Below are 27076 nucleotides of genomic sequence, written 5' to 3'. Positions count from 1 at the left end.
TCTCGTCCAACTAAGTATGCAACTAGAATTGGAAAGAATTAAGTTTGTGAACTGAGTTACTACTATACTCTGGCTTTCTTTCTTTTTTTTTTTTTTGGTACTGGGGATTAAACTCAGGCCTTGTGCTTGCGAGGCAGATGGAGGCCCCACTGAGCTAAATCCCCGGCCCACTCTGGCTTTCTTAACATCTTCAGATAAGGAGGAAAATGGAGAGGGAAGGGTCACTAGAACATCTTCTGTCTATCCCAGATACCATGCACAACCCATGATTTAAATGGAGGTGAGAGAGACAAGGAAGAAGTAGGATAGTTCATGAATTACTCAGTTGGTAGGCTGAGGCAGATGGACCACAAGTTAGAAGCTAGACTGGCCAATTTAGTGAGATTCTGTCTCAAAATTTATAAATAAATAAATAAGGACTGGGGATGTAACGTAGAACTCCCTGGGTTCAATTCCCAGTACTGCTTTTAAAAACCATGGATCTGTATGATTGCAAGCCATATTTAAAAGAGGAACAGTTTCCCAACTCATTCACTACATACCTTTTACCTGCCTCCCCTCACAAAAGTACTTGCATCTACTGGGAAGCAGCCCCGCACTGTTCTAGAGTTTGACTGCCTCTAATCAAAAATCCCAGTCCTACCATTTATAAATACATCAACCTAGGCAAGCACCTTAACTTCCTCATACTTAGTGTCTTCATCTCAAAAATGAGAATAATATCTAAAGCCAGGCGTGGTGATACCTGTCTGTAATCCAAGCATTCAGGAGGCAGGAGGATCACAAACTCCAGACCAGCCTGGGCTACATGGCGAGATCCAGTTTCAAAAAAACAAAGTATCTACTTCAAGGCTGTTGTGAGGATTGAGTGAGTTATTATGTGTAAACATTTAGAACTTGGCTCACAGTGAATGTCATTTGTCACGTCATCATCATCGTTACTACAGTATTAAACATCAGCAATCTGAAATATTGGCTAAGGCTCTAAAATTCATCCCCAAGGAAGATGATGTTCGATTCTTCCAAGCAAGAGATGTCCTCCTTACACTTTATCTTTTACCTATCACTATATATACTTCACCTTTCTTCTTAGTTGAAAAGGAGAAAATCCATTTTCCGCCCTTTGAAAAATGCATTCCCTCAGTAACTTGCGTGTCATTACCTAAGTCCTAAACTCCTCTCTTTCTCCCTCTCCATCACCATCCCCTAGGCCATGCTTCAATTCTGGACCTTGTTTAGAATATCTTTTTATTATCCACAAAGTCCAGCAGACTCTTGCAGAGATGCTGAAAAGAATGCAGCACGGGCCTCTGGGGAAGCAAGACAACCAAGATTAAGACTTACAGATATTGTTTGAGGGGAAAGGCTAAGTTCCTTGAGAAGGATACAGGCCCTGAGCTCACCAGAGACATCTGAGAACTCCTCTGCGCTGAAGTTCTGCTCACCCTCTCTGGGGAGGCTGACGAAGGCCTGCACGGCTGGGGAGAGGACAATGGTTCCACTGCTCGCCTGTCTGAGCAGACTCTCCAAGTACCTACAAAGTTGGCCAAGAAAGCATAGATTACTGTCCACTCCATTCTCCCTGCCACTGCTCCCTGCACCACCACTGGGCTTGGGAAGAGAAACTCCACTAAAGACCGAGGTTGAAGAGAAGACTCAAAGAAGATAATACAGAGATCTAATAACACCATAAGGTGTTCGATCAAAAACAACCAGCAGTAGTACAATTCCACTTGGCCTCTAACCTGCTGTCAAATGCAATGGTATACACTTACCAAAAAGATGCTTTTCCCTCAGCCCCTGCTCTTTTCCATCAATTCCATTCCCTCATGCTTACCCTGTGGCAGGTAAGACAGGATCAACGTGAGATTTTAAAAAATACTACTACTGGGAGCTAAGTGTACCTCGGTGGCAGAGCACCTGCTTAGCATGTACAAGGCTCTAAGTTCAATCCCTAGCAGAAAAAACAAATGAACAAAAATAACTTACTAATTGGGGCTCCTCTGAAATATACTTAGCCCCAACTTCTCCAGTGAAAATGCTGTACTGAAGAGTCAGACTCCTGGAAGCAGGTCTCATGTCAAACTTTCTGGGCAGAGAAACCCCTAAAAAATGGCCTGCCGGTCTCCAAACACTCCTAATTTCTCTGCAACGTTGGAAGGGCTGGGCTCTGGCTAGTGGCAGTAGTGGAGAGTTTGATAAACCCTGCCACTCATGTCTATATTTTACTGAGGTCACAAGTTAACCATCAGTGGACTAATCCAAGCAGCCAAACATACTTTTGTCTTAATTTAAATGAGTCATCAAAGTTTTGAAACAGAGATTTTACATAAAATAATAAGACTTTAGTGGGAAGCATTCAGGTGGTGCTAAGTGGTGGCCATCCCCTTTAGAGAGGGACAGTCCCTCTCCAACCTCTCCAAGTCCTTCCTAGCATATGACATCTTTGTGGTACCTGCTTGATTCCTTTTGGCATTTGAACTTGCAAACTTTGTTCCTCTTTATTGGTGACAGGGGGAAAGGGGGACAGGGTGAGAGGGTGGGTTCCTCTTTGAAACATCTCTTGCAAAGCTGATATTAAATTAAGGGTGCCACCCAGTGGCTTGGGGAGGTAGGAATCTGGTTCTCCATTCCTTATAAATTTAAAGGAAACTTTTTCAGTTGTAGGGAGGAGGTCCCTTCCCTATCAGGAATAATCTAGTATACTTGACACAGTCACGTGTGGGGATGAGGAGACAGTATTCTGGAGGCAAGGGTACAGACAGAATGGTTCTCGAAGGGAGAAGCTAGGGCAAAAAGAGAAATAAGATGGCAAAAAGGAAGTGAGGTCATTTGAAATTAAAACAATACAAATCCAGAAAAGGAAGGTTAAGCACGAGATCAAGAGGAAAGAAATCAAGGGTAAGTTTGTGGGTGTTATACTCAAGCGTAGAAGGGAATCTCTCAGTGGACAGAAGGAGGTCTGGATTTGCCCCCTACTTATTATTCCAATCCTCAAGTGAAAACAAGCCTTTGAAGGTCCATGATCTGGAGGGTAAGATGCCTGGGCCCTGAAGTCCTCCTGTGTAAAGAGAAAACTGCTGAGCCAGGAGTGGTGGCGCATGCTTGTAATCTCAGCACTCAAGAGGCTGAGGAAGGAGGATCACAGTGAGTTTGAGGCCAACCTGGGCTGTGTGGTTCAGGACCAGGGTGAACTACAAAGTGAGACCCTGTCTCAAAAACAAAACAAAACAAAACAAAAAATAAAAAACTGCTGACATAAAGGTAAGCCAGTGGGAAGAGACAAGCATCACTGACCAGTTTGTGTAGAGCGTGGTGATGGTCTGCTCCCCACAAGAGTCCAGGGGCTGGGTCTGCTGCAGGAGAGCATTGCGGATGACTCTGCACACATCTGCACCCAAAACCTGGGCCAGCGATTGTATGAACCCAATGTATGCTTTGACTCCTGCCAACAGCTCGGAAGGCCTTAGGATCTCCTGAGTCGTGGCATTGTAGCCAGCCAGCCACACAATGGCTCTAAGTGATAAAAATCATAGTTACAATTACAGAGATAAACACAGTACAACTGTTGCGTGTATTCTGTGTTCCAGGCACTGAGCTATGATTTTATGACACATAGTATTTAAACTAAACTTCATAGCAAATCAATACGTAGGAACAATATTATCCCATTTTATGGGTAACAAAACCGAGACATAAATACTAAATTATTTGCTGAAGACTGCACAGCTAGCAAGTGGCAGAGCTAGGACTTGAATCAGGTAAAATTTAATCTCTAACCATTACATTCTTCTGCCTCCTCTGGAGAAATCCCAAATTTCATTTGACTTTATGGGCTCACACCACCTGCATTCTCAGTGTCAATAACTGACTTTCCTCCTTGGGATATATTAGTTCCAACCATTGTCAGAAATGGAAAACTATCCTCAGAAACCCTTGGAAGTGTCCCCAGGGACCACAGGTGCTGTGGGTGGCCAGAGTACATGTGGCCGGCACATAGCCCCCTCAGGGTGGAACACCAGGAAGAGCCTCCCCCGCCAGCCCCCTAGCCCCACTCCTTCCAGAATGCCTTCCTCAGGTGTTAGGGTTTGTCTCTGACTTAGGCTTTTTTTCCGTATAAAAAGGTAAAGCTTTCAGCCTTTATCAGTCACTTGCACTTCAGTATAAATGAGTTTCTCAGATTCTTTGGAAACCACAAAGTATTTGGGAATTTTTTGTTTTTGTTTGGCATCTTTTGCAAAATGTTTGTGGGGGAAGGAGAGTCTGCTCCCCTATTTGGAGCAGTTGAAAGAGAAGAGAGCTTTCCAGTACCACTTGACAGGGCAAACTGACAGCAAAACACCTAGGCCAGCCTTGTGGCCTTGGGAACAATGATGTCCACGAAGCAAAAACCAGAGATATTCAGAGAAAATCAAATGATCACATCCACTCCTCCAGAGCCTGGAAACCACCACAGCTTCTCCAGGTGTGCCCACGGCATTACCACACTGTCATCTTCTTGACACTGCGCACGCAAATGTGACACTTCCTTCCCTATAGCTAATGTGTTTGCCATGAAAACAAACTAATTTTACTGCAATCAAGTAAAAGCCTGATTGAAAAATAAGTCTGCATCTTCCAGAATCAAAACTCAAGACTCAAAACTTGTCTCCTTGTTTCTCGAAGTCCTTGTTCCTAGTAATACAGCCAGACTGAGACGTGGAGGCAAAAATTACTAAACTCTGCTCAAAACTAGCCAAGGCCTCCACCTCAAATAAAAAAACCCAGGTCTTTACAGGCCCAGGCCCCTCCTCTGCCCCTTTGAACCTCAGGTTCTCCCACCTTTCACAGGCCTTTTGGTGGCAGCCTCACTGGACGCCTCCACATTCCTCAAATGTACTACGAATGTTTCTACCTCAAACAAGAATACTTGTTGCATGCCTGGATTTCTTAGTTCCTCACAGGTTTCCTCAAATGCTACTTTCTCAAAGAGGCTTTCCTTGGCCACTCTATCTAAAACTGTAACCCTCCCCCATGCATACATACACAACACTTTCATCTCCTTTTCCTATTTTATCTTTTTAATCACTAGCATTTATTACTACATAATCTACCACCTATTCTGCTTTCTTATTTTGTCTGTCTACCTCCCCACACTAGAAGCTAAATTTCATGAGGTGGGATTTTTATCTATTTTGTATACCGCAATATTAACAGCTTCTAGAATATTCCTGGCACATGGTAGATGTTCAATAAATACTTGTTGAATAAACTCATGAATGTGCTACATATTCCAAAACAAAACACAGAAGACTAAGGGATTATTCACAAGTCTTCCCTAATTGATGCCTACAGCATCCAATTCCAATATAAGGGGGTGCTACTCCTACTTTAGGAAACAAGGGAATGAGGGGCAAAAAGGAAAGGAAATTTGTTTTACTAAGACCTGTTATATGTGAGGAACTTTGTACTCTTAATTATTTTTAATTGTCTACCAATTCTCAATTACAGGTAATTTGTAATTATCTATAAAGTAAATATCATTATCCTTACTTTGCACAAAAGAAAACTGGCTCAGATAAGCTAGATATTCTGCTCCAATGTCATCTCGCACGGTCTGGATGTCAATATATTTCTACTGACTGCTCATCTCTGCTCATCTACTAAATCAGGGGTAGTTATTTCTGACTGTTCATCAAAACCACCTACACAGATCAGGGGTTCTTTTCATTTGTTTTTCCTAGAGGTACTTGGGACCCATGCCAGACAGACTGCATCAGAATCTCCAGCATGTTGGCATGACCACCAGAACAGACCCAACGGAGCCCAACATCGCAGACTACTGTACTGTGCGAAAACAGACAAAGAAAGAGGGATACCTGTTGAGTCTGGCCTCCAGGTGACTGCTGAGATACTCAGAAGGGAAGATAGTGTGTTCAAACACAGAGAAACTATGTACATGATTCATAGCCAGTGCCAGTTCCATCAAGTGCTGATGTAGCTTGTCCATGCTGGAAAGAAAAATGAGTATTAATTAGGGGTTTGGCAGGCACTATCTGTAAGTACCTGGGTGGGATGTGTCAGTCCCTGGCCTTTGGACCCCTTTCATCTTCCAGGGATACTCAGCGTAGATCAATGCTGACTTCAAAAGCAGATGCTGGAGATTTAGCTCAGTGGTGCCACCACCTGCCTTGCAAGAGCAAGGTCCTGAGTTCACTCCCCAAAAAAAAAAAAAAAAAAAAAAAAAAAAAAAGAAGAAGAAAAGCAAATAGACATTCACATGTAAGTGCTTTTCCATATCCATCATTTCTCACCATCACTTCTACATTTCCCCCCTACATATCACTTCCCACTTCAATTTTCTCCCTTCTTTGATGCAGCACCACTTTGTCCCCTGGGGCACAGTCCTTACTTGGTGACAAGGCTGCGGTTCTTCCGGTGACTCTCAGCTCCTGGCTTGTCCCTCTCTGGCTCGCCTTTCCTGGGAGCCTGCCTCTGTTTCATGGTCTTCTTATTCTTGGCCTTGCTGATGGTTGTGGCACAGTGCTTAGGCAGAAGCTTTGGAAACAAACAAGGTGAATGGAGAAAATGAGATTCATTGCTAAACCTGCAACTGAGTACCTCATCTAACAGTTATAATAAGGTCTCTCCATTATGGTCTGCTCTTTTATCTTTCTGCTTCTCTTCCTCTGATAGGGGCCTATTTGGAGCATGCTCAACCTTTGTCCATTTCTATAAATCTCTCCTCATGTAAGGCCAGCCTCCCAGTCTCAAGATGGCAGAATCTACTGAGATTCAGAACATCACTCCCCACCCCATCCTGAGAGTCTTTCCTAAGAGAAAATTTCAAGCACAAAGAATAAGATCAACCACTCCTCTCAGCTCTTCTGTCACCATCTTCCAGCCTTAGGAAAACAGTTGTCTTTTTGTTAGATGCAACAATCATCTCACTTGCTACATTCCTTTATATTCTGTCTTGTGAAAACAGTCACCTACACCCCCACAGCCCTCCACAACTCAGAGCTCACAAGGTGGCCGACATTCTCTCCCCACTCTCCTTTTGTTGAAATATATTTCTTTCTAGTTTGCTTAAACATCAGTTAGGCATCTCTTTTCATCTCTAGTTAACCATATAGAAAATAGAAGATAAAATCGGATATCCAGGTGTCATCTTTAGGGAATTACCTTGGAATTCTTTCCATTGATTCCAGGTTTAACACACATTCAGAGCATGTCTGGAAACCCCTCAGCAAGAATCACTTTTAGATCAGCAGAAAAGCTACATAAGAAAACTAGTTTTGTTACTTTACAGTCACCCTTGGAGGGGGGTTATACCTAATCTGGGGCCTTCTGTCAACCTATATCCCTAGCACTGTCTTTGGGTTTGTTTGTATTTTTTGTTTTGTTTTGTTGTTTGTTTGTTTTTGTTTTCATAGAGTCTCACTAAGCCCCTAAATTGCCCAGGCTGAGCTCAAACTTGCAATCCTCCCATCTCAGTCGCCCAGAGAGCCAGGATTCACACTTCCTTGTTTTAAATCCAAACTCTGGGTGTTCCCAAGAAATCAAATTCATCTTGATGGACAAAGGCGTAGCAGCCCTGATATAATGCAAAAATGTCTGTGGTAAATTCTGAAAGCAGTCCCCCCAAATGTAACTGTATTAGTCATAGTGATATCACTAATGATTTACCCAAAATGTTGTCTCCGGAGGGCCAATACTCATTTGGTTGTGAAAGTTCTGGTGCTGTGAAAATAATTACTCACAGCATGGTTTAGTCATTCCTGCTACACAATGAGCAGATCTCTTCATCTGTGTCCCTTGCATATGGTCAATATTCATTTTCTAACTTAAAAAAATTATTAGTACATATGTGCAATACATTGCGGGGAGCTGGTACTTGTACTTAATATTCTTGAGTGATAAATATATTGTAAGTATACTCACTTGCATATCTTCCTTGTAGTAATTATTTACATGTCTTTCAAACATGTATTTATATTCCCTTTTTGAAATGGAACATTCCACAGTGCAAGAATTGTTCCTACCCCAAACATCTAGCATAAGGGTACTTGAACTAACATTTAGCTGAGCACCGTGGTGCATATCTGTAATCCCAGCACTCACTCAGAAGGCTGAGGCAGGAAGATCACTATGAGTTCAAAGCCAGCCCGCACTGCAAAGCAAGATCCTGTCTCCAAGGAAAAAAAAATGGGACTGAGGATTTGGATCAGTGGTTCTGCCGCCTGCCTTGCAAGCACAAGGTCCAGAGTTCGATCCCTGGTACCACAAAAAAGAAAAAAAAAAGTTACAAAAAATAAGAGCTAATATGTATTGAGTGCCATATGCCAAATATTCCATGTACTCTAATTTAATCTTTATGATACACACCCCTGTGAAGAAAATATTCCTATCCTCACTTTACATGAGAAAATGAAGGGTTAAGTAATCATGTAAATGTGTAGATATGTCACACTGCACACACATCAGCTCCCTTTCTACCAAATTTGATACAAAGCCTAACTCAAACCCAGGAAGTGTGGAAAGTCTGGGAAATCTAAGACTCCAGGGCAACAGCCAAACTACTTCCTCATTTTCAAGTTGTCTGAAATTTAGGTTGAGCTAATCATGACCAGGTGCTGTGAGTCAGTCAAAGGCGGGGAAGGGAAAGACCAGAAGACAAAGGCAAAAAAGCAGCCTGAGGATATTCAGATAGTGCAGCTTAGGGAGCAGACAAACAGAAGGGTGAGACAAAACGGGATCTGGGGCCACTGCCCTAAGCATGTGTATGCAGGGCAGATAGGAGGAGAGTAAATTGGAAAATTAACTCATCTCCCAGAACTCTTCAAATGGGACACCAATTACACTAGAGCGCAACTGTTTAAATGGGAATATTTTTAGACACCTCTCTGTGGTCCTAAGGGAGTAAGGGCAGAAGAGACTACACTAAGAAAGGAATCTGGCTATAAGTGCCTGCACATAAAAGCCCTCATCACCCTGCTGGAGGAAGAGGTAGAAAACTTGACATCTGAGAGGAAAACAAAGGTGGAGAGAGAAGGAACTGGGAGCAGGAGACAAAGAGCAGCCTGAGCCTACCTGCTCACTCAGGTTTCGCTGTTCAGCACAGATCTCCAGGACACAGTTGCTGGTCTGCTTGGCCAACTCTTCCAGGAAGGAATTGCAATGGTGAAGACCATGGTTCTTCAGATGAGGGTACTAAGGGGAAGACAAAGGGAGCAGCTGTTATCACCAGGACCACTACTGCTTCCTTATCATACTGCTCAAGTCCCCTTGCCTGTGCCACCCACTTCTACAGAAGAAGAAACTGAGGTCCAGGGAGAGAAGACAACTCGACATCAACTGAGATCTTAAGGCGCTCATGTCACAAACCAATGCTTATATTCCTCTTAGGACCAAAACCAATCCCTGGGGTTTTGTTTTGGAGAATAAGGACAAGAGATGACTAGAAAGACACCAGGGCTTGGAGTTCAGGATACCCACCTCCTCTGGGCACATCTCATGAGTGCAGTGGACAAAATGGGCACAGATGAGGGGAAAAGCAATGGCATAACGCAACATGGTGGGTTCCTCCAGGGTCATAGCAAACATCTTCTCAAAGGTGCGGAGATGAAAGCTGCAGAGAAAGGGGAAGGGACTTAAAACCAGATGTAGGAGCTAGGCCCTTTGACGTGGAGACAAAATAGTCATTCTTTCAATAAATATTTATTAAAATTCACTACTTCCTAATTTACCTACCCATGAGAGAGAAGGGAACCACAGAAACGTAACCCTTTCAGACTTTTATAATAAACCCCAGGGCAGTTTATCTTCTTCCATTCCCCTGCACAAAATTTGGTACTCCCTCAAAACTGTTGCATGATTTGGGCCTTTTTTCCTAATTTAGGAATCCTAAATGCAGCACTGGGTAAATACTCAGTAGTATAATGCTTGTCTACCATGCACAAGGCCTAGGGTTCAATCCTCAGCACCAAAAAAAAAAAAAAAAAAATTCTGGCTGGGCATGGTAGTGCACACGTTAAGGCCAGAGGATCACTACGAGTTCGAGGCCAGCCTGAATCAACATAGTAAGACCCTGTCTCAAAAAGCAAAAAGAAAAAGAACCTCTAAATTCATATTTCTCCCAAAGTTTGACACACAGGCTCCAAAAAAGCCTCCCTGAGACTGATTTTTCCTCAATCCTATATCCTCTCAATTTCATGCACTCTCTTTGCATTTTCTTACATTTGTAACCATTGAGTTGATGTTCTTTTAATGTATGGGTATTATACCTCCCATTTATATTGATTTCAGAGAACAGAAATTACATACTGTATTTTGTTTTGTTGTGCAATCCTTCCAATAATACAATTATATTAAAAAAGTAGCACCTAATAACTGTTGGGTGTTACCTATGGACAACAAAGCAAATGTTTATTTTCCAAAGGCCCTATTCTCCAGCTTAAATTTCCAAGTTTCTCATGCTTCTTTTAAATCAAAGTCCCAAGAGCTTTTTTTAAAAAAAGCTGAAGTTTCCAAAGAAAACAATGAAGATGAGAAAAGACTAGAAGACATATCGATGAACTAGCCTAGCGAAGGGAAAATTGTGTAAAGTCCAAATAGCTTTTCTTTTTGGTACCAGAGATCAAACTCAGGACTTTGTGCTTGCCAGGCAGGCGCAATGCCACTGAGCTAAATCCCCAGTTCAAGTAGCTTTCCTCTCAAGGACAAATACAGCACAATCCTCAATCCCATTCCTAAGGATTACTGGTAGAAGCTGCCATGGGTGAGTTCTGGCATCAAATATATGCTTTAAGAGAGTGAAAAAATAAGATTTCTAGGAAAATTACAGTAGAACATGAATGCCAGGAAAAAGATCACAATAAATTGATAAGATGCCCAGACCAGGACATACCAGAAAGTAGACAGGTCAGAAGTCTCCACCAGCACTTTCTCTACTGAGTCCAGCATTTGGGAGTGAAAGACAATGAGATTCATCACCTTGGCCAGGTCAGGGTTCTCATGCAGGTGAAGGGGGGCCTTGGCTACGCTGGTGTATGCCTGACAGTGATGGCGGGAAGAAGGCAGGGAAAACAAGGTGAATGAATCAGCACCCCTGCCTTAGCACTGGGGTTTGTCCTAGGTGTGTCTTATCCAGTCATCACTTCTCAAGGTTCACGCGTCACAAAGCAGAGCTCAGGAAATAAAAAGAGAAGGGATATAGGAGAGGAAGAATCTGACAACAGGGCCACTAACAGAAACAGACCATTACCTGAAGACGGAACCAGTCCAGCCTCAATCCAGAGAATTCAAATTTCTCTCCACTATCAACTGCAAGAAAAACAGAAGCAAGTATGAAAGGGAACAATAAAGCAGCATCCTAGTGTCTAACTGCAGAATGGTAGGTCATCTTCAAAGTCATCATGTTCTATACCCTGCCTCAAAGACCAGTACCTTTAGAAAAAACAACTGACCCTCACATATGCCCTGCCTCCCCGACCTCCCTTCAGTTACCTTGTTTGAGATTCAACGAGGAGAGGGTACTGACAAATGAGGACATGATGACAGACTCCTCCTCTGGACACACAGACAGGTTCTAAAGAGAGGTTGGAGTTGCTGTCAGTGGGATCAGGTTCTGCCAGGACAGAAACTAGGACCACAGCTCAGTAAGTGTACATAGGTAGGAAGAAATGCTAGGTGCCAAAAGCAGGAGCCAAGCATGAGAGAGGGGGAACTTCCTGTGATCCCTGCCATGTTAACATTCAAATTGTCTTTATTTTTCTCTCCTATTTCTATGTACTATCACTTAGCGGGGGAAAGACTGCTAAAATTACCCATGGTTTATTCTTTTAACAAATAAAGAGGAAGAAATCAGTCTTTTTGGTACCCAGTCTACAAAGCATGAGATTCAGTCAACATGGCTTTGAGAAGAAAATGACCAGAGGTCACCCTGAAATTTCCAAAGTATAATCAATTAAACACACCTGAATGATGTCACTGAGCACAAGAGCATCAAATCTGGCCAAGTACTGAAGGTGGTATTGCTGTACCACTTTGATGTGTCTTCGCACCAGAGCCCTGATCTCTTCCAGCAAGAAAAGTAGCTCAGCAATGCTCCTGTGAAGGTGAGGATGAGAACAGAAGAGGCATGAGACTAGAAATATGAATGAGACAGCCAGTGATTACAGGGCACAAATTGAGGCTTTCTGAGGTCACTTGGCCCCTTTTCCCAGTGCATCTACAGGTAAGGTTTTTAACCATGTCAAGTACTAACGAGTCAGCATAGTCTTCAGGTGTCTTTGTCTTGGTGACATTTTCTGTATGGCGAACCAGCCAGGTGACTTCATCACGAATGAAGGACAAGGCCATGAAAGCAAAAAGGGCCTAAGGAGAAGACAGGGGCTATTAGAATATTCAACTTTATCAATGGACTTCAAAGCACAGAGGAAAATACCAGGATAATCTGCACATGGACACAGTCATGTAGTCATATCAACAGTGTCCAGGGATAAACACACAGACCCACAAAACACCTCAAGCACGCGACAGAGATTCAGACATGCCCGTGTGTTACCATCCGTTCACAGTCAGTACCTCCCTGCCCCACCAAATTAAATTTTAGAAATATTTACTCAGAATTTGTATGGTTTAAAATTAAAAAGCGCCAGGCATGGTGGCACACACCTGTAATCCCAGCACTCAGGAGGCTGAGGCAGGAGGATTGCTGTGGATTCAAGACCAGCCTGGGCTACTAGTGAGTTCCAGGTCAGTCTCAAGTACATAGTGAGACCCTGTCTCAAAAACCAAAATAAATAAATACATAAAAATAAAAAAGCAAGCTCTGCCATCAACTAATTCACTCTCACACAGAAGATAGGACAAGTGCACACATAGCTATAATACAGGACATACTATAACATTGCCAAATAAACAGATATACAATGAGTACTTCAAGATTCAAGAAATCAGCATAAACTCATACAAATAGATCACAAGACAAAAACACAAAAGAAGGCCAAGTCCCTCCCTCACTGAGGCCCTTATCATTAGTCATGATCCCTCCCAACATTTGAGTCTTGCCTTAGGACCCAGTAGTCCTGGCTCATCCATTAACACGGTCTCCAGCTCCTTCACAGCCATCCGCAGAAACTGCCGCCGTTGACAGTGAAACTGGCCACTGAGGAAGGCAAATGGAAAATAATGAATATTGCCTGCCCCATCCTCTTAAATACTCCACATGCAGACCAGAAGAGAGCTGTGTTTAGGAAGGGGTAACAGGCAGGAAGAAGGTTCAGGGCCAATGTTAGCTTTGGAAAGAAAGTGCAAGAACCTGTTGGCCAACAGCAGATTCTGAGGTTGAAGAAATAGGTCTATAGGGAAACTCATGGTGGCTTGGGTAAGAGCAAGTCAGGAGAGATTCCTAGTTCATCCCTTCTCCCAGATCCCATTCCCCACATTTACCTGTTGGCAATCATATATTCCTTACTCTCCTTGATATCTGCCACACGCTTGCCATACCTGAAGATTGACAAGCACAGCAGGGTTGACAGCAATACCATCTAGGGCCCTGTTCTCATCCTCAAAAACTGCAGCCTACTACCTGGGGAAATACAGGCAGCCCTCAGCAGCAGGACCTTTCCATACATACTTCTCCCCCTAGTTCATTAATAAAGGGTTTACAGAGCTTCATTCATATATAGATCATTCTGTTCTATCTTTTTATTTTGTAGATAAAGAAAATACTAGCAAACTGCCCAAAATAATAACTGCCCAAGGTCACATAGGGCTTTAATGGCAAAGCTGAGCTACACTTCTCTTGTTCTCTGCTCCTACATTCACACCTTCACGTCAAAGCCCTTTTCCAGGTCTGAGTAGGATCAAAGAAGCACTGCACAAATATTACACAGACCCAGCTCTCATCCAGTGGCACCCTGGGTCCCTGGGTTGCTTTCCCACCCACTTCCTCTTGAAATTTAACTTCACTGGTTATCCCTTTACTGCTTTAATCTCTCCCTCCCTGTTAGCTTATTCTCTTCTCCCAACAAATAAGTTCAAAGCTTCCCTCCTAAGAATCCTCTCACTTGACCCTGACAATCCCCTGAACTGCTGCCCACTTTCCCACGCCACCAAACTCCTCCAAAGAAACTCCCTTTTGCCTTCCTCCCCTCTCGGTGACCTTTGAATCCCACAAGGCCTTTGACACTTAACGAATTTCTCTCTTGGAGGTCAGTATGAACTTCTGAATCACCAAATGAAACACTTTTCATTGTTTATGGTTTATCTGTAATATTTGGCCATATCTCTTTCTTTCAACTTGTGACCTATTCTTGGAATCCCAGTAGTACGAGAGACTCTGCTGTGTTCTATATCAGTGTCTTTTACTGGATCACTTTGGCCACCACATTAATGGGACTTCAAAATCTCTCATGTCCCTTCTCCAAACCACTCCCTTACTGAATTTAGGACAAATCACAGAGAGTTTAGAGTTGAAATTATCTTAATTAAATCAGGACTCAACTCTACATTATTCCTGATGGCTAATTATTTCAAACTTTACAGAATACAAAGGAAAGAGACAGGATTACAGGTCCAAAAAATTCATAATTCCACCTCTTATTAACTGAGGGACATTGAGACTGAGCCTCCCATTTTCTCATTAAAAAATATTATTACTTACACGTGAATTATAAAGATCAAAATAAATCGTTTATGTAAAAAAACTCCCTAAACTATTAATTATATGTATTAGTTGCTGATCTTAGTAACAAGGAACTACACAATCTTCAAATATCTCTTTCATTCCTTAAAAGTGGTAATTAAGGCATTGCACCTCATAGCTCAGTAGCACTGCACCTGCCTGGCAAGCAAAAGATCCTGAGTTTGATCCCCAGTACCAGAAAAAAAAAAAGTGGTAATCAAAAAAAAAAATGGGCTGGGAATTTAGCTCAGTGGTTCCACTGACTGCTTCACAAGCATAAGGTCCTGAGTTCGATCAGTGGTACCAAAAAAATAAAAAAATTTTTTTTAAAAAGCATTAGAAAAATTTTTCACATACACCCAAATCCACCCTCTGTGATTTTTAATTATTAATCTTAGATTTATTGGCTCTTACCTCTAGCAATGATTTGTTTTTCTTTTGCAATCCCAAATTTGGGATTGAACCCAAGGCCTTTGCACTGAACTACAATCCAGACCTTTTTTTATTTTTTGAGACAAGTTCTTGTTAAGTCACTAAGTTGTCTATGCCAACCTTGAATTTGTGATCATATTGCCTCAGCCTCTCAGAGTGCTAGGATTAGAGGTATGTACCACTAATCTGGATGGCAATGATTTTTTTAACTTTATTTTTGTTATTTCTTTGTTCTTTTTATTTTTATATTTTTTCCTCTTTAGGTAATCTTTTCTAATAATACTGTATAGTTGTAGAGCAATCAGTATTCATATAGACTATTGATAATACAATTTGTTCAGAGGACAATTTTATAAAAGCTATTAAAATTTGAAATGTGGGGCTGGGGATTTAGCTCAGTGGCACTATGCCTGCCTCACAAGCACAAGGTCATTAGTTCAATACCAAAAAGAAAGATATATGTCTAAGGATTTTTGTTGTACCATTTGTTTATAATGATTTAAAAAGGGAAACAGTTCAAATACCCATCAATGGGATTGAGCAAATAAATTACGTTACAACCACAAAATGGAATATTTTCAACTACTAGAAAGAGTAAGTCTTTACAGACTGATATTCAAAGATATCCAAAATGTGGTAAGAAAAATAAGTGAACTCTAGGCATAAATAGAATGTAAACCCATTGCTTTTTAAAAATTACTCATTTAAGGTTGAAAATATATGCATATCTTTGTATGTTTATGTATGAGTCTGTATACATGCACACATATACACAAGCATCTGGAGGATGGACATCAAACTATTCAGGGAGGTGAGATTGTAGCCAATTTTTAGTTTGTGTTTTTCTCATTTCTGGATATTATCTTGGCCGCTAAAAATAATATAGGTAATTGAACCCCTTTCTTAACCCCACACCTCCTCATCATAGCTCTCTACTCTTCTCTTCACAGTCTTGAATTCCTCATCTCCCATTTGCTCTAAACCCAATGCAACCCTTCCTAGAACCGCACCACTCAACTGAAGTTATTTATAAGGTGAGCACTAAGATGATCTGTATGGCCAAATCCAATGAACTTTTTCCAATCCTCATTTTATTCGCTCTTAACATCATCTAAAAACATAGATAACCAGGTCTTCCTTCCTGGAATGCATTCTTCCCTGGGCTTCTGTTTTCCCTCTTTTTTATCAATGTCCCTCGTTGGTTTCTCTGTTTCTGCCTGGCTCTTAAATAGCAATGTGTCCTGCAGTTTGTTGCTTGTTCTTCTCACTCCGCATGTTCTTCATGAGCAGTCAACACACTGAACCACATGAGAGTCTTAGCATTTGCATACACGTTCTCCCTGGCCTCAAAAATCTTGGTAGTGGGCCGGGGATTTAGCTCAGTGGTGCCACCGCCTGGCTTGCAAGCGCAGTTTGATCCCCGTACAAAAAAAAAATCTTGATAGTTCTCTGCCTAGAACACCTTTCTCTACTTTACATAACTCCCATGCCTTTCTCTCCACCACACACATACTTTTCAATGGCTTAACTCTTAGGTCTACCTGTCTCCAGGTTTTTCAGGATCCTGCTAGATCCAGTTTAAGTGTCCTAAATGTGTCCACAGCACTTTGTGTTTATATGCCACAATTCCTTACCCTGTACAACAGTTTGACTATTTTCTACCAATTTGTAAACTCCTCAGAAACAGAGATCATATCTTTTATTTACACTTGATCTTAGCCAAAAGGCTGAGAAGGGATAGATCATATCTTTTATTTAACAAGCACAGTATGCTTAATGTTCCAGGATCTTTTCTACATGTTTTACATATAACTCTTTCATTATTTATAACCTTGTGAGGTCAGTCATAGGGGAGGCACAACTATTCACATTTTATAGGTGAGGAAATTGACCCCAATGGCACAGAGAAACTCAGTAACTTGCTTAAAGTCACACAGCTAGTAAATGGTAGGGCTTGAGTTCAAACCCAGGCAGTCTGGTTTCAGAGTCCAAGCTTTTAACTTCTATGTTACCTTACCAAAAATTGTATCCCTGAAATAATAGGTACTTCATAACTATTTCAGCAAATAGCAAATAGTATTTGATAAGTATTTCTTCCATGGTTAGAATTAACTCTTCCCACCCATACATGGAACACTCACAGAGACTAAAAATGGGACTAAGAGCCCCAAAATATCAGTTTGGTTCTTATGCCTCTCACCCTTTCAAACTGCTAAACAGGTCCTCGGTAACCTTGTGCACCTGCAGTACATCTTCCCGGATGAGAGTGATGTACAGGGAGCCCTGCAGACACAGCTTCCACAGCTTCTGGCACTGGCTGTTGGCGTTGAGGCACCCATGACAGAGAAGAAACCCGACTGCAGGTGGGTGGAGAGTGCAGAGCAAGGCTGTTAGAATTTGCTCCCCAGGTAAGGTGCTGCTACATCTGTCCCCACCTAATCCCACGGACTCACTGATAATCCAGCGCTCCATCACTTCCACAGACAGATACTCACAAGCCATCTGCGAGAAGAGAGGAAGAAATGGTCATGCAGTTGTTTAACCTACTCTTCTCCTGGAGAAAAATCAGTCTAGAAGCTGAGTACCAACTTTTTGGACTACAGACAAAGCTCAAGTGTCGAATACCTGCCGAGCATGTGCAAAGCCTTTGAGTCAATCCAGAGCACCAAAAAACACACACACACACACACACACACACACACACACACACACACACACACACGCTGTTTTTACAAACCAGGTTAAGGCACATGGATAAACCAATAGCTGGCGAACCTGCCAATAGTGGAAGGGAGGCCCTTGAAGCAGACTAAGGAAAAAAAGGACAATTGAAAAAAGGAAAAGGAGCTGAGGGTGGAAGTCAACACAAAACAAAAGGTTTAACCTCTCTTCAACAGTTCAGATAATTTTAATAACAAGATTCAAAACCTTCTTCTCTCCCTCCCTTAGATCCTCTTACCACATAAACTATACATCATAAGCATAAATTATTCATTTGGAGCTTACCATCAGTTATGTTTTTATGACAAAATCTTCTCTACTAGACTGTAAGTTTTGTTTTGTTTTACATTTTTGAGACAGGGTCTCACATGTAGCTCAGGCTGGCCTTGAACTCACTATGTAGCCCAGGCTGGCCTCAAATTCACAGCAATCCTCCTGCCTCAGCCTCCCTAGAGCTGGAATTACAGGCATGTGCCACTACACCCAACTTAGACTGTAAGTTCTTTGAGGGAAGGACTTTGGGCCCATAGTAGCTGAGCAAAAACATTTTAATTGAATGCTAAGCGCAAGTTCCTACTAGCGACTAATGACTGAGTTTCATCCGTTTGTTCATTCATCCTAAAAATATCTACTGAATTCCTTTTATGAGCAGGCACATATTAATCCTGGCCCAAGCAGAGGCTGCAACTTAATCATGACTTTTTAGCTATAAGAAGTGATTGATCTAGAGGCAATGTTCTATGAGGGCTAGATTCTTAGGGCTGACATTTCCTGAAAGAGGCACCTTCTGTGGAGATGGCCTTGGTAAACAGAAGGAAAAGGGAACTCACTGTGTCTGAGTGAGCAGGGTTAATCATGGCTGGGGGAGTGCTGATGAGACTGAGAAGCTGGGCACTGCGCCACTGCTCAGCCCCCTGGTTCCTCCGGACAAAGAGGAAATGCAAAGAGAGAAGGGCTCCACTCACTGCCTGTGGGAAAAGGAAAATGAATCCTTAATTCAAAAAATGGAAACAAATACTCCTGCCTGAAAAATTCTCCACTCCCTCAGTGACCTTGCCTTTGTGTGAGGCCCAAACTCTTCTGTCAGCTTCTTCAGAGGGTGATCATATTCTAAAACCATCTGACCCAAACGAGCAAAACTGGGGTCACTGAAAGAAAGCAGAGCAGAGAGGAGTTACAGGCCTTAACCCTGATGTAAATGGATATATTTGTATAAAAGACACAGACATATGCATACACTGGCACCCCCCACTAGCTCCAAAGACAGACACACTAAACTGTGAATTACATGTACTAGTACCCAGCCCCCACGCATGTATACTAAGCTACAGTTAAATAGAACTACACAACGTGAGATGGACCCATGGAAGTTTCTCTCTTTTAAGCAAAATAGGGTTGGATGGACTGGGGATTTAGCTCAGTGATGCCACTGCCTGCCTCGCAAGCTCAAGGTCCTGAGTTTGATCCCCGATACCAAAAAAAGGGGGAGGCGGATACATAATAAGTACTTGATAAATTTGTGTCCGTTACTTAGAAATCAAGCAATATGCATGCAACTCAAAATGGTACATAAATATTCCCAAAATGGTACATAAATATTCAAAGCTAATGGGAAAGGCATGTGCCAAGGTACCCATGTAGACACGGGGAATGTATATTACACATAGAACGACCTGCCATATCCCACTCTAATTCCTCTGGTCTTCAATTTTCAGCCCATAATGCTCCTTTTTTAACTAATGAAGGAAGAACAGAATTGCAGATAATCCAAAATTCATTTATATTTCTCTTCAAATATATTATCATACATTACCTATTTCCAAAGGCTTGGCCTTATTGATATTTCTACTAATACTAAAAAGAATTGTCTTTCCCTTTTCTAATAATCTAAAAAGCAGATTAGAAGCCAGTCCAGATTAAAAATGATAAGAGATAATACAAACTGAATAATCCACTGACAGATACTCAAGAGTTAACTATATCTAAAAAATACCTTATCTTCCCAGGGTCCTGATGTAGATTGTATATACTCATAGAGGAAGCCATGGCATCTATTTCTTCGGTACCTACCCCTACTTTACAGCTCCATGTATGAGGCTCTTTGCCACCTCTTAAACTTACCTGTGCCCATGCAGCATTTCGTGGGCACAGTTGTACATGCCAATGAGTACCCGTCGATCCTCAACTCGCGACAGCAGCAAAATAACAGAGGTGTAAGTCACGATCAAGTCCAGGTAACTCCGAGTGAAGTCAAAGTTGAGATTCTAAAGGAAAATACAACGCCCAAGGACAGCACAGCCAAGTAGTCTGGATCTTCTTATTTCCTCAACCATTCCAGACAGTGCTAAAATAGACTCTGACCAGGTCCACATAAAAGAAGGGACTAACAAAATGAAAAATTCAGAAGAAAAATAGAAGCAAACTTCAGGCTAAACATGGGCTTGAGATACAAGAAGGCCAGGAAGTAAGGTAGCATTTGGAGGTCAGAAGAGATACAGTAAAAGATTTTTAATTTTTGTATTAATTAAATCATACTGCTTATCTGCTTCACATGTAAGTACATGGTAACTTCAGCACTCTACAAAAGAATCACGGTTCTCAGAAGGAACAAATGAAATGGCCATTCTTCCAGTCCCATCCCACACCACACTGCCCCAACCAAGAGCTGGCCTTTTCTTAATTCTATTCTATGGTAGAAGAAAATTGCAAAGGATCTTACGATATCAAAATGACACTGGCAGGCATCAATCGTGTTGAGAAGTTCATATACATGATCCTGGGGGTAGAATTTAAGATGAGTGTAAATAAAGAATAAAAAGAAAGGGATATATATTACTAGAATTTGAAGGAAAGGGCCTATTCCCTTAGGGAGGCATTGTTTAAAAAAAGGAAGAAAGTTTCTCCCCTATGGAGTCATAAGTGGTCCCCGTCAGGTTACCCTGCCAACTGCCCATGGGTCCGCTACTATTACACACACTCTCTCTCATTTTATCACCCCTATGTCCCATTCCTCACAGAGTAAAATGGAACAGTTTTGAAAAAAGTTTGGCAGCTTCTTATAAAATTAAACATTCTCTTTTATAAAGAACTAGAAGAGGGCTGGGGATTTAGCTCAGGGGCACTGCACCTGCCTCACAAGCACAAGGTCCTGAGTTCAATGCCTGGTACAGTAAAAAAAAAAGAAAAGAAAAGAAAGTAAGAAAGAAAGAAGAGTTCAAATGTTTCCAGCACAAAGAAATAATGGAAATATTAGTTATCCTGATTTGATCACTAAAACTGTATGCATGTATCAAATTATCACACTGTATCCCATAAATATGTACAATTATGACAACCTAAGAAGAGAAAAAACAAAAGTTAAGCATACTCACCATATGGTTCAGCAGTTCAATTTCTAGCTGATTTATCCAAATGAAATGAAAAATATGTCCCCACAAACATTTGTACTTGAATGTTTCTAGCAACTTATTCATAATGGCCCCAAACTGGAAACAACTAAAATCTCCATCAACAGGTGAGGAGATAAACAAATTGTATTAATACAATGGAATAGTTCTCAGCAAAAGTAAGTACTGAATCACTAGTGGATAAATGTAAGTATCTAATAAATGCTACCTATAAGAAGCCAGATACAAAGTAATAAGCACTGATTAGATTCCATTTACTTGAAGTTCTAGAAAAAGTCTATTCTCCTCCAGAAATCAGATCAGTGGATACCTAGGAGCAAGAATAAAGAAGGATACAGATTGACTAGGAAGGAAAAAGGCCAAGCAAACCTTTCAGAGTGATGGAAATTTTCTGTACTTTGTGATGGTAACACACAGATTTGTCAAAGTATGTTAAAATGTGTAGGAAAAAATGTTTCCCATTTATCTTCCCAAAAGCCCTTGTCTAAATTAACAGATGGAGAAATCAAGGCTAGGAATACTGAAGAAACTTGCCCAAGATTAGAGAGCTAGTAAAGTACCAGAATTTGAACCTAGATCCTATGATGATCCCTATATGGCACATGACTTTCACACCTCTGTCTAGGTCTAAGCTGCCTCATTTGCTAGGAATGCCTTTCTACAGCTCTAATTTGCAACCCAGTCCTATGGGAAAGAGCTAGGTTCACTTTCAGCCTCTCACACAACCAATGCCACTACACAGCTCTTATACTTTAAAGACAAGAATCAGAAGGGGACACAATTCATATATACATACATATATATGTGTGCGTGTGTGTGTGTGTGTGTGTGTGTGTGTATACGTATAAATTTTTTCTGGAAAAAGGTTGCGCTATGCAGACCAGGCTAGCATCAAAGTAGAAATTTTTCCTACCTCAGTATCTCAAGTAGTGAGATTAAAGACATGCGCATTCATCTTTGCATTTCCAATTGACTGGTTCCTTAAGATAAATTTCTAGACACAGAATTACTTCATTAATTTTTAAGACTTCTGAAGCATATTATTTGCTTGGGGATGTTTTGTATTGTTTTGGAGTGTGGGTACTGGGGATTGAACCCAGGGCCTTGTGCTTGGTATGCAAGTGCTCTACCACTGAACTACATCCCTAGCTCAGACCTCACACTTTGAATTCTCCTGTCTCAGCATCCTGAGATTAAAGGCATGCATCATCATGTTCAGTCATCAATTTGCCTTTCAAAAACATACTAAATAACTTTAATGATTTTTATATTTTCAAAAATAGTACATCCTTATTGTTCAAATTTCAAGTAAAATATCACCCATATAATATTGCTACCAAAAACTTTTAGCAAGACAAATCCAAATTCAGAGATGCTTTGAAAAATAACTACCATGGACTCTGCCAAAAAGGTCAGTATCAGGAAAGACAAACAAAAGCCATACTTAGTTATTCTAGGTAAAAGACTAAACAGAAATAACTAAATCCAACATACAATCCTTGAGACAACTGAGAATTGTAAAATGGGCTATGTATTATTAGCCAATAACACTGTAGCAGTATTATATTTCCTCAGGACAATAATTGCATTAAGATTATGTAAGAAAGTATTCTTGTCCTTAGCAGATGTATGCTAAAATATTTTGGGAAGAAAATGTCATGACATCAGCAACTAAGTCAGAAAAAAAAGGGATAAGCAAATATGGCAAAATACTAACAATTAGGAAACTCAGGAGGAGAGTAGAACAATGCTCTTCAACAGGCTGAGTGTCCCTTATCCAAAATGCTTGGAACCAAAAGTCTTTCATATTTCAGATTTTTCTTCAGGTTTGGGAATATTTGCATGTATATATATATCTTGGAAATGAGACCCAGGTCAAAAACCAAAATGCATTTTTATATACCTCATACATACAGCCTAAAAGTAAGTTTATACAATATTTTTAGTGTACCTCTATTTTAACTACTACAAGGCAATGGTAGAATGAGGTCAAATAAGGTCAAAAGTAGAATTTTCCACTTGTGATGTCATAGCAGTGTTCAAGATTTTAGATTTTGGACCATTTCAGATTCCAGATTTTCAAATTAGAAAAGATTAACTTCTACAACTCATGAAATTTTTAGTAAGTTTGTAATAAAATGTTGAGGGAAATGCTTTTAAATTTTTACATTGAGGAGGAGAGGAAAGGGAAAAGTAGGTAATGAGGATGGAAACAGTTAAAATGTGCTATGTGCTTATATCAATATACCAAAATGAATCATGTTATTCTATATTACAAAGGTACACAATAAAAAAATTTTAATTCAAAAATGTTGAGTTTTAGTAGTTTTCTATATAAGCTATACAACATAACAAAATCAATTTAAAAATAGGTAAAGGACTTGAAATAGATATTTCTCCAAAGAAATATAAGTGGCCAATAAGAACATGAAAAGGGGCTGGGAATTTAGCTCAGTGGTGCCACACCTGCTTCAAAAGTGCAAGGTTCTGAGTTTGATCCCTGGTACCAGGAAAAGGAAAAAAAAAAGATGTTTGACACACTAATTATTAAGGAAATAAAATTAGTCTAAAACAAGGCTGCAGATGTTGCTTAGTTGTAATATTCATGCCTAATAAATGTAAGATTCTACATTTGATTCCCAGCACATGCCACATGCATACACACACGCGCGCGCACACACATACACACACAATTAACAAGAATATAAAGAAATTATATACCTTGTGCACTGTTGGTGGAATATTAATATGATACAACCCCTATGGAAATTCCTCCAAAAGTTAAAGACAGAATTACCACATAATCCAGCAATCCCATGTCTTGACTTTACTCCCAAAAGAATTAAAAAGCAAAGTGTTTGTGAGGCGGCCCTGGAACCGCTGAGCTAAATCCCCAGCCCCTAAAAAGCAAAGTATTAAAGAGATACTTGAACAACCAATGTTCATAGCATTATTCAAACAGCTAAAATGTAGCAGCTACCCACACCACAGATAAACAGATCAGCAAAAGTAGCACAACAATACAAAGGAAGAATATGGGCCAGGGATTTAGCTCAGTGGTTCTGCCACCTGCCTCACAAGCATAAAATCCTGAGTTGGATATCTGGTACAAAAAAAATAAAAAAAAAAAAAAAAAAAAAAAAAAAGGAAGATTATTCAACCTTAAAAAGGAAGGAAAGTCTTCCAATGATAACTCAATGCATATCAGTTATACTCATTAATGTCAATGGTCGCAATTCACCAATCAAAAGAAACAGACTGGCAGAATGAATCAAGAAGCAAGATCCAAGGGAGGGCAGGGACAAGGTGAAAAAATGAGAACCAAGACCTGTCATGTAAAGGTACAAGATCCCAATAGTGAGTGTAACTGTACTGTATACCTAAAATGTACCAATAAACTCAAAAAAAAAAAAAGAAGAAACAAGATCCAACAATATGCTGCATATAAGAAACACACTTAATTCAGAAAGAATTCACAGAATGAAAGTCAAAGGATGGAAAACAATATTCCAAGTGACAAGAACCCGGAAAAAGGAAAGGTAGCTATACTATTTGCAGACGAAGTGGATTTCAAGTCAAGACAAAAAGAGACAAAGAAGGTCACTACATCCTAGTAAAAGGAACAATCCAAGAGAAAGATGACAATCATAAATATGCACCAAATACCAGTGCACCCAACTATAAAAAACAAATACTATCCAGACAGGAAAAAGCAAATAAGCACTATTAAAATTGTGTGTTATACAGGGCTTCAATACCCCACTGTTACAAATAGACAGATCAACTAGACAAAAACCAACAATGAAATACTAGAACTGAACCAAACTCTTGAAGAAATGGACTTAATAGATATCTATAGAGTGTTCTACCCCACAACATCAGAATACACATTCTTCTCAGCTGTTCACAGGATGTTCTCCAAAACAGACCACATGCTAGCTCACAAAATATGCTTAAGTAAATGCAAAGGAACTGAAATTATCCCATGCATATTTTCAGATCATAGTACAATGAAATTAGAGATCAATAGCAAAAGAAACCACAAAAGCTTCATAAACATATGGAAACTAAATAACACCCTCCAGAACAACCAATGGGTCACAGATGAAATTAAAGAAGAAATCAGACAGTTTCTACAATTAAATGATAATGCCAGTACAACATACCAGAATTTATGGGATACAATGAAAGCAGTCCTACAAGGGAAATTCATAGCAGCGAATGCCCATATTAAGGAAACAGAGCGAGCTCAAACAAACAATCTAATGCTGAACTCCAAGCTTCTAGGAAAAGAAAAGCAAGATAATCTCAAACCTTATACAAGAGGGGAAATAATAAAGATTAGAGCAGAAATTAATGCAATGAAGACTAGGAGAATTATACCCCCCAAAAAAAAAGAATCCAAGACTTGGTTCTTTGAAAGATTAAATAAAATTGACAAATCCTTAACCAACCTTATCAAAAAAAGGAAACAGAAGTATCAAATCCATTCAGTTAGGAATGAAAACAGTGAAATTACAAAAGATCCTGTATAAATCCAGAGGATCATCAATACCTACTTCAAGAACCTGTATTGTAATAAGAAAGAAAACAAGAAATGAAGTTTCCTAGATACATACGAATTGCCAAAGCCAAACCAAAATGATATAAAAATTCTAAACAACACAATATCGGTCAATGAAATTGAAAATGTAATTAAAAACTTAACAAGCCAGGTGTGGTGGCACACGCCTGTACTCCCAACCCTTGGGAGACAGAGGCAAGGGGATTCCCAAGAGTTCGAGGCCAGCCTGAACTACAAAGTGAGACCTTGTCTCAAAAAGACAAAAAACAAAAAACAACAATAACAACAATAAAACCTACTAACAAAGAAAAGCTCAGGTCCTGATGGCTTTACTGCTGAATTCTACACGAAATTTAGAGAAGACCTCAATGCCACTACTCCTCAAACTCTTTAATGAAAGTGAAAGGGAAGAAAAGTACCCAGATTCCTGGAAGCAAACATTACCTTGATTCCAAAAGCAGAGAAGAACCCAGCCAAAAAAAAGAGAACTACAGACCATCTCCCTAATGAACACAGATGAAAAAATCCTCAGTAAGATACTGGCAAACAAGGGGATGGGGATTTAGCTCAATGGTGCCACCACCTGCCTCACAAGAACAAGGTCCCGAGTTCAATCCCCAGTATCAAAAAAAAAAAAAAAAAAAAAAAAAAAGATACTGGCAAAAAGAATGCAGAAGATTGTCAAGATTATATACCCTGACCAAGTGGGATTCATCCCAGGGATGCAGGGATGATTCAACATACATAAATTACATAAATCAATAAATGAAATATGCAATATTAACAGAGCCAAGGACAAAAACCATATGATCATGTCTATAGATGCAGAAAAAGCATTTAACAAAGTCCAACACCCACTCATGACAAAAACCTGACAGAAAATCAGAATAGATGGTCTTTATTTCAATCTGATAATAGCCATCTATGACAAACCAGCAGTCAACATCACACTAAACAGGCAAAAACTGCTATCTTTCACACTAAAATCAGGAACAAGACAAGGATGGCCACTATCACCACTCTTTTTCGATTTAGTTCTGGAAACATTAGCCAGGGAGACTAGACAAGAGAAAGAAAAGGAATAAGGACAGGAAAGAAAGACGTTAAATTGTCATTATTTGCAGATGACATGATACTCTATATAGAAGACCCCAAAAACTCCAATAAACTTGTAGATTTAAGGGGCCAGGGATTTAGCTCAGCGGTTCGGTGGCCTGCCTTGAAAGCGCAAGGACCCGAGTTCAGTCCCCGGTACCAAAAAAAAAAAAAAAAAAAAAAAAA

At 40.4% G+C, this 27076-nt stretch overlaps 1 protein-coding gene across 1 annotated transcript in view; it reads right to left on the bottom strand.

Annotated features, from left to right (window-relative positions):
- Positions 1-27076, bottom strand: part of Nckap1l (NCK associated protein 1 like) — a 48019-nt gene that overhangs the window by 16327 nt on the left and 4616 nt on the right. The window contains exons 4-22 of the mRNA XM_010609385.3: positions 20544-20600; positions 19946-20088; positions 18882-18972; positions 18655-18792; positions 17557-17605; positions 17304-17460; positions 13435-13491; positions 13054-13150; positions 12248-12357; positions 11958-12090; positions 11488-11569; positions 11246-11304; positions 10889-11034; positions 9478-9610; positions 9073-9192; positions 6392-6537; positions 5859-5990; positions 3298-3516; positions 1404-1534 (exon numbers count right to left, since the gene is read on the bottom strand). Coding sequence (XP_010607687.1) covers positions 1404-1534; positions 3298-3516; positions 5859-5990; positions 6392-6537; positions 9073-9192; positions 9478-9610; positions 10889-11034; positions 11246-11304; positions 11488-11569; positions 11958-12090; positions 12248-12357; positions 13054-13150; positions 13435-13491; positions 17304-17460; positions 17557-17605; positions 18655-18792; positions 18882-18972; positions 19946-20088; positions 20544-20600 — 2200 coding nt within the window. The remainder of the gene's footprint in view (positions 1-1403; positions 1535-3297; positions 3517-5858; positions 5991-6391; positions 6538-9072; positions 9193-9477; positions 9611-10888; positions 11035-11245; positions 11305-11487; positions 11570-11957; positions 12091-12247; positions 12358-13053; positions 13151-13434; positions 13492-17303; positions 17461-17556; positions 17606-18654; positions 18793-18881; positions 18973-19945; positions 20089-20543; positions 20601-27076) is intronic.

This window comes from Fukomys damarensis, unplaced genomic scaffold (assembly GCF_012274545.1).
Source record: "Fukomys damarensis isolate Sample0158 unplaced genomic scaffold, DMR_v1.0_HiC HiC_scaffold_15, whole genome shotgun sequence".
NCBI lineage: Eukaryota > Metazoa > Chordata > Mammalia > Rodentia > Bathyergidae > Fukomys > Fukomys damarensis.
This window is presented reverse-complemented; position numbering and strand designations above follow the sequence as displayed.